Source organism: Colossoma macropomum, unplaced genomic scaffold (assembly GCF_904425465.1).
Source record: "Colossoma macropomum unplaced genomic scaffold, Colossoma_macropomum, whole genome shotgun sequence".
NCBI lineage: Eukaryota > Metazoa > Chordata > Actinopteri > Characiformes > Serrasalmidae > Colossoma > Colossoma macropomum.
The window spans coordinates 33,819,865-33,832,333 of NW_023494799.1; the positions used below are offsets into that span (position 1 = coordinate 33,819,865).

General features: G+C 42.6%; 1 protein-coding gene across 2 annotated transcripts in view; it reads left to right on the forward strand.

The window, feature by feature from the left end:
* znf609b (zinc finger protein 609b) overlaps positions 1-11,630 on the forward strand; it is a 59,516-nt gene extending 47,886 nt beyond the window's left edge. Inside the window, exons 5-9 of one of the 2 annotated variants that reach the window (XM_036586029.1) lie at positions 34-2,341; positions 2,850-3,174; positions 5,509-5,880; positions 7,616-7,694; positions 8,958-11,630. In XM_036586029.1, coding sequence (XP_036441922.1) covers positions 34-2,341; positions 2,850-3,174; positions 5,509-5,880; positions 7,616-7,689 — 3,079 coding nt within the window. In that variant the 3' untranslated portion in view covers positions 7,690-7,694; positions 8,958-11,630. The remainder of the gene's footprint in view (positions 1-33; positions 2,342-2,849; positions 3,175-5,508; positions 5,881-7,615; positions 7,695-8,957) is intronic. The other variant, XM_036586028.1, reaches the window with a different exon arrangement.
* Positions 11,631-12,469: the final 839 nt, after the last annotated feature.

A 12,469-nucleotide genomic window follows, 5' to 3' on the forward strand; every position in this document is an offset into this window, starting at 1 on the left:
ATCCCATGCCAACTTTTGTAATGAATGTTTTAGGTTCTGTGAATCCCCTACAAGCGACTTGGAGATGAGGAATGGCCGTGGCCGAGGTAAGAGAATGCGTCCGAACAGCAACACCCCAGTCAATGAGAACAGCAACTCCTCTGACAATAAGGCCAGCAACAACAGCAAGACCAGAGCCGGATCCAACAGCAAGGGTCGGCGCGGCAGTCAGAACTCATCTGAGCGGAGGACCCCGCCTAATAGCAACACGGAGGATGTCAAAGCCAGTCCTTCCTCAGCCAGCAAGCGCAAGAACAAGCCTACTTCTGACATGGAGCCCAACTCGAGCTCCGAGGACACTAAAGGCAACAAGCGTATGCGCACAAATTCTAGCAATGCAGTGACCCCTTCTGGACTCTCTATTCCCACCATTAAGACTGAGTGTCTTCCTCCTCCCCTAGATCGCAACTGCCCCTCACCAGTACTTATTGACTGCCCATACCCCAACTGCAACAAGAAGTACAAGCACATCAATGGCCTGAAGTATCACCAGGCTCGTGCTCATAATGACGATGACATAAAGCTGGACATGGACGGGGATAGCGAGTACGGGGAGGAGTCGTCCCTCCACCCTGAACCAGGGAGCTGCAATGGAGCCTCTGTCTCACAGAAAGGGTCTCTTTCCCCTGCACGCTCAGCCACTCCTAAAGGAAGAGGATTTGATGCTCAGAGCTCATCTCCTTCCCCTGGGAAGTTTGGCTCCAAGTCTAAGAAGAAGAATGGAGAAACAGATGTGGAAGCTTGTGGCATCCCTATGGACGGCTGTGAGGATGGGCCTTCCCTCACTGACGATGCCAGCAATGACGGCATGGAGGACAAGAAGTCCAAGAAGTCCAGCAGCACAAAGGCTGATAAGCTGTCCCAGAAGAACATGAAGCCTTCCAGACCAATGGCGCCAGCCATCCCCTCTCAGCAGATGTACTCTTTACAGCAAACGCCGTTCAGCGCAGGGAGCCCCAGTCATCCTCCAGCAATGAGCTCAATGATGCAAGGCATTCCCAAGAGCCCCCAGATAAAAGGCATTCAGCCGAAAACAGGTGTGTCTGGAGAGTCGTCTCCCATGAACCCTGTTCTGGGGAACTCAAAGGACAAGAAGAAAAAAGACAAGAAAAAGAAAGAACCTGGTAAGGATGCAGACAGCCCCAAGCCTGCAGGGAAAGGAGGAAAAGCCGAAGGGGGAAAAAGCCCCTACTCAGAGTCATCTGATCCTGGAAACAGAAGCGAAGGCCATTTAAATGGCTCTTCGGATCTTCACCAGAGTCGTCTGGCCAGCATTAAGGCTGAGGCTGACAAGATCTACAGCTTTACAGACAATGCTCCTAGTCCTTCCATTGGAGTAGCAAGCCGTATGGACAGTACGGGACAGCCGGTCACTCCCCTCCATGTAGTCACTCAGAACGGGGCTGATAACTTTTCAGTGAAGACGAACAGCCCTGCATACTCAGATATCTCTGATGCTGGTGAGGATGGAGAAGGCAAAGTGGAAGGTGTAAAGTCTAAGGTAGAAGATCCATCTGTGAGGGAAGGGGCAAAAAAGGCTCTGTTTCCCTCACAAGCCTCCAACAAAGAGTCACCTTATTACCCTAGCTATGACAACTACTACTCTCCAAACTATGCCCATCCTAGCCCTGGCAGCGCTAGCGCTGGTGGTCCAGTGCCAGATGGCCAATCCGTAAAGGTGAAGAAAGAGGAGGAGCAGGAATCAAGTGAGGAGAAAATTAAGCTGGAGGCTCAGGAGGAACGCAAAGCAGACACAGTCTCTTGTCCGCCACATCAACAGCAACAGCAGGCCTCGGTCATCCAGCAACGCTCCAACATGTACATGCAGCCTCTGTACTACAGCCAGTACTATGTTCCTCCCTACAGTTACCCAGACCAGGTCTATCACAACCACCTCATGAACACTAACCCAGCCTACCGACAGCAGTACGAAGAAAGGCAGAGGCTGATGGCTGAACAGCACAGGGCAGCTGAGAAGAAGAGCGATGCAAGTATGAAGGACAGAGAAGTCTCCATGAAGGAGGACTGGAAGCAGAAAGGTCCTGTTCCCCCAGGGCTCACAAAAGCCCCCAGTCTCTCCGACTTGGGGAAGCCACAGGCACCCGGCAAGCAGAGAGATCCATCTTCCGAGCCAGCTAAGTCGGTCATCATCCCCAAAGGGGAGGAGGCTAAGCTCCAGCCCCAGCAGGCTGAGGGCCTGAAGGTGAAGCTTAGTGAAGGTGGCCATCATGGCAAAGAGGACTCCAAAACAGGAGTGGAATCCGCCAGGACGGGCATGGAGCAGGCCATGTGGTATAGACAAGTAAGGAGGCACCTTTCTACGAGTTCTGCAATAAATGTACCCCAAAATGTAGGCAAGTCATGGTTGATGTCCGAAATGTGCTTCTTCGTTTCTGCACCAGAGTTATGAGTCTAATGTAGCAAACAAGTAGAGGAAACTTGTACCCCACTAACTAGCGTCATGCAACCTGTGTGCGTAAATCATCACACCAGGTATGAGCTTCCAGGACTTTGCTACATTCGCCTTGTATCTCCAGTGGAAAACTAAATAAACCAACTTAGGACAAAAAAACATGACTCTGATCAGCTATATTTTTTGTCAAGGGAAATATGTGTAAATATATGTGTAAATTAGAATTTTCAGTAAGCTGTTACGGTGAGATAAATGGAGTTGTGCGTAACTGACTTTCAGTTCATTGTGGTCATGTAAAAGTGAATTATGTACCATAGCTTTTGGCTCAGGTTTGCACTTTGCTCAAGTCATTTCATGCCTGCTCAGTATCGTAATATTGTATGACCATGTTTTTCAGTATCCTGAGAGCCAGAGGCAGGCTGATGAGGAGCGAGAGCGGGACCGCGAGAGGAAGAGCAAAGATGAGAGGCCTCGGCCTAAAGAGGCTAGCTCCAAAGAAGAGAACAAGGAGGTGGCTGACCGCTCGTCTGCCCCTGCCTCCGAGGACTACCGCGGAGCAGTGAAAGACCCTCGGGCGAACACTCACATGCCTTTCTCTTCTGCTCTGGCACAGCAGCAACCGTACATGCACTACATGCACGGCTATCCCTATGGGCAAGGCTATGACCCCAACCATCCTGGATACAGGGGGATGCCTTCAGTCATGATGCAGAACTACCCAGGTATGATCATTGCTGGTTTTTGGACATGAGCAGTGTATTTACTTAAAAATAAGAAATCCATTATAACTAAGATCACTTAGAAGTTACTTTACTTTTAAGTTACTCTCTCAAAACCCACACAAATCTGTACCAACTGAAAAGTTCAAGGGAAAACTTACTAGTCCTTTATTTGGAAAAAAAGGAGCCAATCGCAGTACACATTATTTAAAAGGCCTGTTAGTAGTCTTGACTTTAAATAAGACGCAGTCAGCTGCTGTTTGAAAACAGAGAAACAGCAGAAACTGTTCAAAAACAGCTGCCCTGAAAGTAAAATTAGCAGAATGAAACATGAAGATTACAACCCTGTTTCCTAGTTTGGCCTTTCTAGGTTAGGTTGCGGTTCTCTTTTTATCCACGAGTTTCGGATTAGCATGATTAGGTGTTTCAACAGATTGCTAGTCGAAGTAAGGGTGCTGTCGCTGCACTCACGTTCACCGTAAAAGTCAAGTAGTCAGTTGTTGCAGGTACCACGTATGCACAAATTACATACAGAAACAGGCATGGATAATCTCTGTATAGATGGAATGCATGTTTTGAATGCATTGCACATACTTAATATTGCTCTGCTACGTCATAAGTAATGTAATTCGTATTAAGTCGCTAACTGTAATGCAATTTTAGATGTAGTGTAAGTGATGAAATGTTTGCCTTTTATAAAGTTTGAATCCAGTGACACATTATGCAGGTTGTTAACATTAAATTTAACGGTTAGAAAATGCCAGAATGCCCCCACACAAGATGTGCTCCGCTCAACACCAGTGCCCAAAAGGATAAATCGTAATTGCCATTTGACAGATATTTCTCACATTAGAATAACCCTGAGTTGTTGTTGTTTTTTTTTCCCCTATATTACTGTACTGCGAAGATGTTGGCAGCGAAGGAAAGTGTGAAATCAAGCTAGCAGAAATAGCTTTGTAGCAACACATTTATTAGCTGTTAGTTTAATGCCATGCTCTGTGGGTTTGGAGCATATCTACAGTTAGTCAGTTTCTGTCTTTCTTAAGTCCGAGAGAAACCACATCTATTCATGAACCAATATATGTGGTTGTTTTTGATTTGGTTGTTTAAAGAAAGTGACAGTAAAGCTGTAAACAAATTAAGCAAACAGTTCTAAGCAAAACTGTTAGTTTGAAAATACAGTTCTTTAAGTAAATGTATCTTAAGCTCGGTCTCTCAGTTTGAAGACTGAACACATCTTTGTCAGATCAAGTGATCTAATAGCCTTTTCTTTGTATTGCCTTAAGTTGGAATTTTATAGTTGGTGTCATTTCATTATATGTTTTCACTTTTCAAGTAAAAAACATGCTTGGTTTAACATGCGTAAGTATATGGATGCACAGATACAGCAGTTGTGGGCCAGTGACAATATCCAATATTTTTCATGTACATATCTGGCAGTGACTATGCTGATACATAACGTTTATGAAATGTAGAAACTGGGACTACATCTGCCTTGATTAGCATTATGGAGACATATAACACTAGTTTCTATTGGGCTACATGTGTAGTAAAACAAATAAACTGTAGACATTATAGTATAGTAGCCAAGCATTGGCTAAATAATGTAGGCTTTCAGAGTACGATAGTTTGAAATATTGGTCAAATTCAGACATCTGTGATATTTCTTTGAAGCAAATATCTGCCGGCACCAGTATATCGTCATTTTGCATTCCTACGTAAAGAGGAGTTCCACCGATTTTTAAACGTTTCTGCTTAATGTAATTGTTGAGATGTAAACAGTCATTCAGACTGGTTTAATGTGAAATAGTTTACTGTAGAGAAACTTGCAGACTCAGATTTCTTTACACTGGTGATGATGGGAACCATGGGTTGCAATGTCTACAATGCATATATAGCCATTTCATATACTGTCCAAAATGACTGAGCTTAAACATGGCTTCTGAGTTGTTGTGAATAATGTTGATAATGGTAAAATGGTGGTAAATCATGGGGCCACTTTCTTTGAGGACTGCTTTGCCTAACCACAACCTGCAGATACCTCTCCACCAAGAATGGCTTTTAAAAACATATTTTAGACCAAAACCTTAAACCAAAACTATAATAAAACAATTTCTCAAACATCAGGCAGCATATTCATAATTTTGTCATAACTTTATATAGCTTTTAGAAACATTAAATCCATCAGATGTCTGATTCCTGTCATAAGCACTGTGAACAGTTGAGGCTCTAAAACAGCATTTCACATCAAACCACTTTATTTGCATTTTATTAATATTCCCCTTTGAATATGCCTTCAGTTTTTATTCATCTAATCGCTGTATCTTTCCTGTTCAGGTTCCTATCTGCCCGCTGGTTACCCGTTCTCGCCTTACGGTGGTAAGATGGGCGGTGGGGAGGAGGGTGAGAAATCGCGTTCCAGCCCCACGGTAAGCAGCAAGTCTGCCTCGGAGGCCAAAGCTCTGGACATCCTTCACCAACACGCCAACCAGTACAAGAGCAAGTCCCCTACAGTGAGCGAGAAGCCGTCCCATGAGAGGGAACGAGGAGCAGGGGAGCGCGACAGAGAGAGGGAGCGAGAAAGAGAAAGAGAGAGGGAGAGAGAAATGGATCGGCCTCGGTCGTCCCCTTCACAGCGAATGATGCCATCCCACCATCACCTGGGCTATCCTCTCGTGTCTGGCCAGTATGATCTGCCTTATGCCACAGGTATGCCTGCCACACTTATGCACTCATCCACTTAAAGGGCCTGTATCCTGTCTTTTTGATGTATTTTATTCTTTTCTACCGAGGTGCACTTAGGATATTTGTCTGGGTTTATGCAACAAAAACAATCATAAATCATTTAACATGAGCAATTATAAATATTTGTAAATGACATCTGTTCTCTTTGGCTGCCCTGTATTGTGCCCCATCCAAAAAAAAGACACTCTTTATAGCTTCAGAGTGAATGGGCGGGGCTAACATGCATTAGTATACGCAAATACACTGGTTTTTGTGACCTCACAAAAACAATAAATTGAAGGAGACTGTTTTTGCAGCTTGCTTACGTATGTGGACTGGAAAGTGAAAACTTTTGAAACTTAGACATGTATGAATTGTACATCAAACTCTTAATTTATTAAAAAAAATATAATAAAACTTTTTTTCATGACGTTTTCCCTCCTTTAGCACATCCATTGCAAGTCAAGAAGGCATTATGAAACGAGTACTTCACCTCAACTCTGTATGCCGGATCTGTAGCATGTGGTCAATAACCACAGATAATAATTTCCCCGAACTTAGTAAGGAACAGAAAACCCACTGACTTGAGAGAGAGTGGGCAGGTGCTGACACACTTTCCTGTTGGCTTCTATTGTTAGAGGCGTTTGGAGTTAGCAGGTTTTCTGTTCTTTTACAAAAAAAAGGCTCTAGCTTCTTAGGGTCCCTACATCTTACTAGCTGATGTACTATAAAACTAATACCTAACTAATAGCAATGACTGTCATTGTGGCGAATTGTGTATTTTTCCTGATTATCGCTGGTGATTAGATCCTCATTTGGGGTTCTAATAAATTACAATTTAAATTACAGATAACCTCTCCAGCGTTCTCTAGCCAGGGCCCGTTCTCATGATGCAGTATTTCTTGCTTATGCAGCCAACTTCAAGCTTAGTTGGATCAAACTCTGGTGGCAGTGACAGCAGCGTTTGCCATTATTGATGCATTACCTTATACATATTTAGTTAGCATGATTTCTTTTTCCTTCTTTGGTGACTCCTGTTTCATGCAGTCGGACATTCGGCATAAACATCACGCTCTTATGCACTTTAAACGTAAGGATTACTCCCAACCTGAGTATCTACATCTGGATTAAAAAGTCGTTAACTGCTTTTGTAAAAAGAGTTAACTGGGGCTGTGTTTGTTTTGTGAAGCTGACCCCAGATCCGTGACTTCTTGTTGTCCAAAGCAAATGGCATGACTAATACCACAAAAAAATACCTTTATCAGAATAAAATAGATTTTTCTTCATTTGTTTTTCCACCCCAGATGCATATATTATTTTTTGAGGCAATCTTAACCAGTTGCTTTTTCCCCCTCACTCAAGCATGTTAGGCAACATAATGGTACAGTAGTAACCTAGAAGTTGTTAGGGAGCCCCTGGTGGACACGGGCCCTAAACAGCTGCTAATGTTGCTTATTAGGTAGAGCATGTCTGCTTCTATGCTCATCAAAAAAATGCCACAGATGCAGCAGATAGAGATTAGGGTAAAAAATGCTGTTCCTCTAATTAGCTGATTAGTTGGATCTGGTTAGTTAAAGCAGGGAAAACATGCAAGACACTCCAGAACCAGCTCGGTGGTCCTGAACTGTTTGAAATTTCATTTTCATAATGACAGAATGGCTTGCTTTAGGACTGTTCCTCTGATTTCTTTTTTTTTTTCCCCCTCCATTCTCACTTACAGGCCTGTCATCGTCAGCTATTGTTGCCAGTCAGCAAGCCGCAGCCCCCTCCCTCTATCCACCAGCACGGAGGTGAGAATGGTAAGACAAACGACTAGATAACAAGACAGCTCAGAAAGCAGGAAACACAAGATTGTGTGAAATTGGAAGAGCTGTTGAGAATTTCCCTTTGAGTTCAGCCTCAATAATCACAGTGCAGATTCTGCAAAGAAGCCTCCTTTAGCGCGACAGAAGGCTCTTGTGTCGTTTTAGCTGGGTTTTATTCCGAGACCATAGAACGGACTGCCTGGTATTTCAGATATCTGAGCTTAATGAGAGGTCCCTGTACTTGCTGTACCAGCTCTGAGGTCCCACGCTAAAAAGCTTTCTGACACACGCTCAGCATTTCACAATCCTCCATCTGTTCTGAAGCATCATGATTATTTAAAGGTCCCCCGGCTGAGGCCGGTCTTTTCAGGACAGCAGCAGAGTCTCAGCCCTAGCCTGTCTGCGTTAAAGCCCCTGGCTTTAAAATAAGGGCTTTTGCTAACCCCTGGTGGTTAATGAACACATTACAAGCACCAGAGAATTGAGTTAAAGGTGAATTCCACCCATTTTTTTTTTTTTAATTTCCACATGATTACATGGTTAAGATGGGAATGTCATCCAGAGTGATTTAATGTTGAATGCTCTGTTCTAAAGAAACTTGCCAAGTGAACCAGAATCGTTCGCATTGGTGGTGATAGAAACCAAATGTCTGAAGAGTTTAATAGAAAAACTCCCTCATAAAAAGTTACTAAATGAAAAGTGTACAAACACACTGTCTGATGCCTGAAACACTCTTTTGAGAAGGTTTTGGCCTAAAATGTTTGTTTTCAAGCTCCATTCATGGCTGGGAGGTACATGCATTGTAAAGCAACACAGTGCCAAAAGAAAACTTATTTTTTCAGATTTACATTAATTTTACTAATCAATATGCAGGTTCACTGGTAGTTTTGAATAATAAAACAGCTATATTTGCATTGTAGTCATTGCAACCTCTCATTCCTTTCACCACAACAGTAAGGAAGCCTGAGACTGCACGTAGCTATACAATGAACCACTTCACATCAAACCACTCTGAATGACTTTGTTTACATTTCAGTGATTGAATCATGCTGAAGCACCTGCCCATTAAGGTCTATTTTAAGCGTGTTACAAGTCAAGGGGCTTGCTTACCTATTATGTTGAAATCAGTTGAAATTACGTAATTCCATATAGAAATATGGCTGACAGAATGTAGGTTGAATGTGCTTTTAAATTCTGTATATATTTCCCGATATTCAGCGTGTGTTAAGTATGTGTTTCTGCTTTCCTTTCTTTCAGGGAGCCCTGATTGCCTCACCTCATCTTTACAAATGCACATGTGACTGGATCACATGGGGAAGTATATGGAGTTCATTTAGACATCAGTTGAATGGTGTTTCTATATTTTTAGTTTTTGTTTTTTCTGCCGGAATGTGTGGCAGACCGATGTTTTCTTAGCATCCGTACCTCGTTACCCCACTGAGGACTGTGAGACCAGGTTCAAAGCCATCCTGCCCCGCCCTCTCCCGGCCGGCCACCGAACTCTCTCAGAGAATTTGTGAACAAGTGAGGAGTCACTGAAAGGAGAAAAGAAGAAGAAGATAGAATAAAGAGAATCAAGTGAAAGATCCCCACTCGTGGAAGTGGCTGACTGCATTGCACTCCCCACATGCGGAGTGTGGCTGGAGAGGCACGGACTGCTGGGTGAAAAAAAGAAGATAAAGACTGAACATAGTTTATCACGTTGAAATGGTTGAAGTTCTTTTTTTTTTTAATCGAGTGCACATCCTAATTGAAACGTTAACCATCCTGGTTTTCGCAAATGTGTTCTAGATCCACAAGTGAGGGGTGCAGGTTCTTGGTTCTTTTCGACATTGTCTCATAAATGTCTCTCCGGCGATAGTTCCTACTCATCGCTGCCGCCTCACGACTGCTCTTTTTTTTGTTTTGCAATGTTTTCAGGAGGGTCAGCATTGTTTTTTCTTTTGTTTGTTTGTTTTTTTTGCTTCCCAACACCCACAACTAAGTTCGCAGTTCAGCGCAAAGGAAATGCCAGTATCCATGTTCTTAATCTCGATTACGTTTCATTGTTTCGGCTCATGGATTGAGGAAATTCTGCTCAAGTATTTATTTAAGTAGTTGGCAGGCGGCGTTATTGCTTTTATTGTTGATTAGAGTGATGCACACCATGCTCTTTCAGTCACTTTGCTCTTGGACAGGTGCATGCCCAGTCTCTCACAAGCGTCTACAAGCAGTGCTACTAGTAGACCGACATGACTCTCTGTGGATGTCCTGCAGAACAGTTGGACCCAGTGAAACACCTCGCTCTGTTTCAGAGCTGCAGCGTTCCAGCAGGAGCCTCTTAGGTAGCGCATCACTGATGGTGGGCGAGTTGACTGGTCTCAGGTCAGCTTCTTTTTGGCTTGGTTTTCCATGTTCTCTCATTCTGCGGCTTGCGAGGCCTGGTGTGCTCTCTTTACCAGCTACGTTCAAGTGAGTAGTTGACGTTGTGATGAAGTATAATGGGTACGGAGTGACGGAGTGTTTTTTATAGAACAGTGCGTGTGGCCTGTCTTATGTCATGTACCTGTTGGCTGAGTGACACCAGAAGAGGCCCAGTAATTTAGTTTGCTCTGCGGTTATTTGCATGGGGCCCTCCTTTCCTGGATGCTTATCATGATGTGATGCTCCACTGTGTTGCGAAAAAACATGAGAGCTCAACTTTAGACGTTTTTTTTTCTATTTTTTTTTTTTCTTTTTTCATGGCCCTTCATGGTTTTTCTCAGCAGGTATGTGTCATGTTGGTCAGCATGGTGTACTATAGCACTAGAAATGTGACGGTGTGTCTCCTCAGGCGAAGCGAGCTTTGTTCCTACACCTTTTTTGCTATTGTATTGCTGTCTTGCTCTGCACACACATAATATGGTGTCTGTATATGATGTACAGAGGAATTATTTTAAAAATGCGACTGGAGAACCATCCATGGTGTTTCAGTGCTATTTTTTAACGTTATAAAAATGATCCTGAGATTTTTAGTTTGTTTTATTTTTGCTCTCCAAATTGTCCTCTAACCTACTCACCATATCTCTGTATCGATGTAACACACCTTTTTTTTTTGGTTTTTAATGGAAAACTCAATAGGGCCCACTCCAAACTCTGTTAGCATTAGCATCAGGACTCCGCCCACTATTTATACCCAAAATCTCATTGTTCAAGTTGAGAAAAATAAAAATTGATCCCTAAAATCTTCAGTCAGTTATGTGAAAGTGCCGGAAAGGTTTGTAGGTGATGATTTACGTGAACGTCTTATGAGTGATCTCTCGGCCCATGTCCTCGATCTCATAGGCAGTGCTTTCATTTTCAGAAAGGAACAGCCCTCAGCAGTAGGACACCAAGGTACATGGAACGCAGCGGGAAATGGGTTTCAACAGATCTTCTGGTTAAGAGTTTTTGGGCCTGTTTGGGTCTTCATCCTAAGGGTTTACATACTCTGCACTGCAAGAACCTGACGAGAAAATTGGACTCATTTATAAGGCTCTCGTTTCAGTTTCCTGAAAAAGAGCTTTGGTCCCACTTTGCGATCACGTTTGTCTGCACTGTACTCCGTAAAACTTCTCAAATGGTGCTTGACTGACATCCTTTGATATCTTCGCAGTAGAAGCCGTGCACTTCTGCATGGTTTGCATCATTCTTCACACTGGACTCCCACCTTTCCCCACCCACCCCTGTCTCTGTCCAAACGAGAGTTTTTCCCCACAAAGTATCAGTCACTGGTACTAAAGGATGTTTACATTTTTTATGGTTTTGTTTGAAATAATTCCTCGGCCGTTAATCACTCAAATCCTCCTGCTCCCAACTGGACTGTCCTCTTATATGTAAAGTGTACATTACCATATTTCTTTTTTTATACAATACTGTAACTTGCCTTTGTACATTTAGGCAAAAAAAATAAATCTTTTTATGAGACAATCACATCTGTCCTATTGTGGCTTCCTTCTTTGGTATCTGAGTAGAAAGTGTTACTGGCCTCATCATTTTAGTGTACTTTGTAATAAGACAACTTTTTTTTTAAAGAATACTCCAGCATTGTTTAACCTGATCCCTGTCTGCCACATCTGTAGCATACAGTCAGTTGCTGTGGACAATAATGGATGTTTCTCTGTAATTTCAAAAGGTTTAAACTATTGATTGAAACAGTTTCAATACAAACCAATGGGCAGCTGCTTCAGCACCTTCCCATTAGGTTCTGTTGTAAATGAAGTCTGGAGTGAGACTCGTTCTCAGACTGGGAGTTCCTTCATACTCAGCCCAAACTCTTAACTGTGTTTCTCTGCTATACACTGTGTGTGAATACCAAACTGGTTTATGGTCAGAGTTGAAATCACATTTTAGACTTTTAACTGACATGGATCTTAGACTAAAATCTTTTTGCCTTGAGTGACCCTAAACCTTCATTCTGTTTATTTTGTTAAAATAAATGATTAAACATTCAATTTTTTCCCTAACAAACTCCTAAAACAACTAAAAAAGAACAGAAAAAATACATATATACACACCAACTACTGTACTACTAGGTTAAATAAATACAATATAAATAAATTTTAAAAATTACCAGATGTTTCAGTAGTGACTGTATCAGAGGTGACAATTTTACTCAAAAACGCTAACCAGTACATGACTAGCAAACAGCTTTGAACAGCTGCACACACACAAAATCATCATATTTATATTAAGACAGTTTGCTTAGTTGCAAAAAAGTGTCTTCAGTAGTGACAATTCTTTACGTTACACACTGACTGTCAGACAATTAC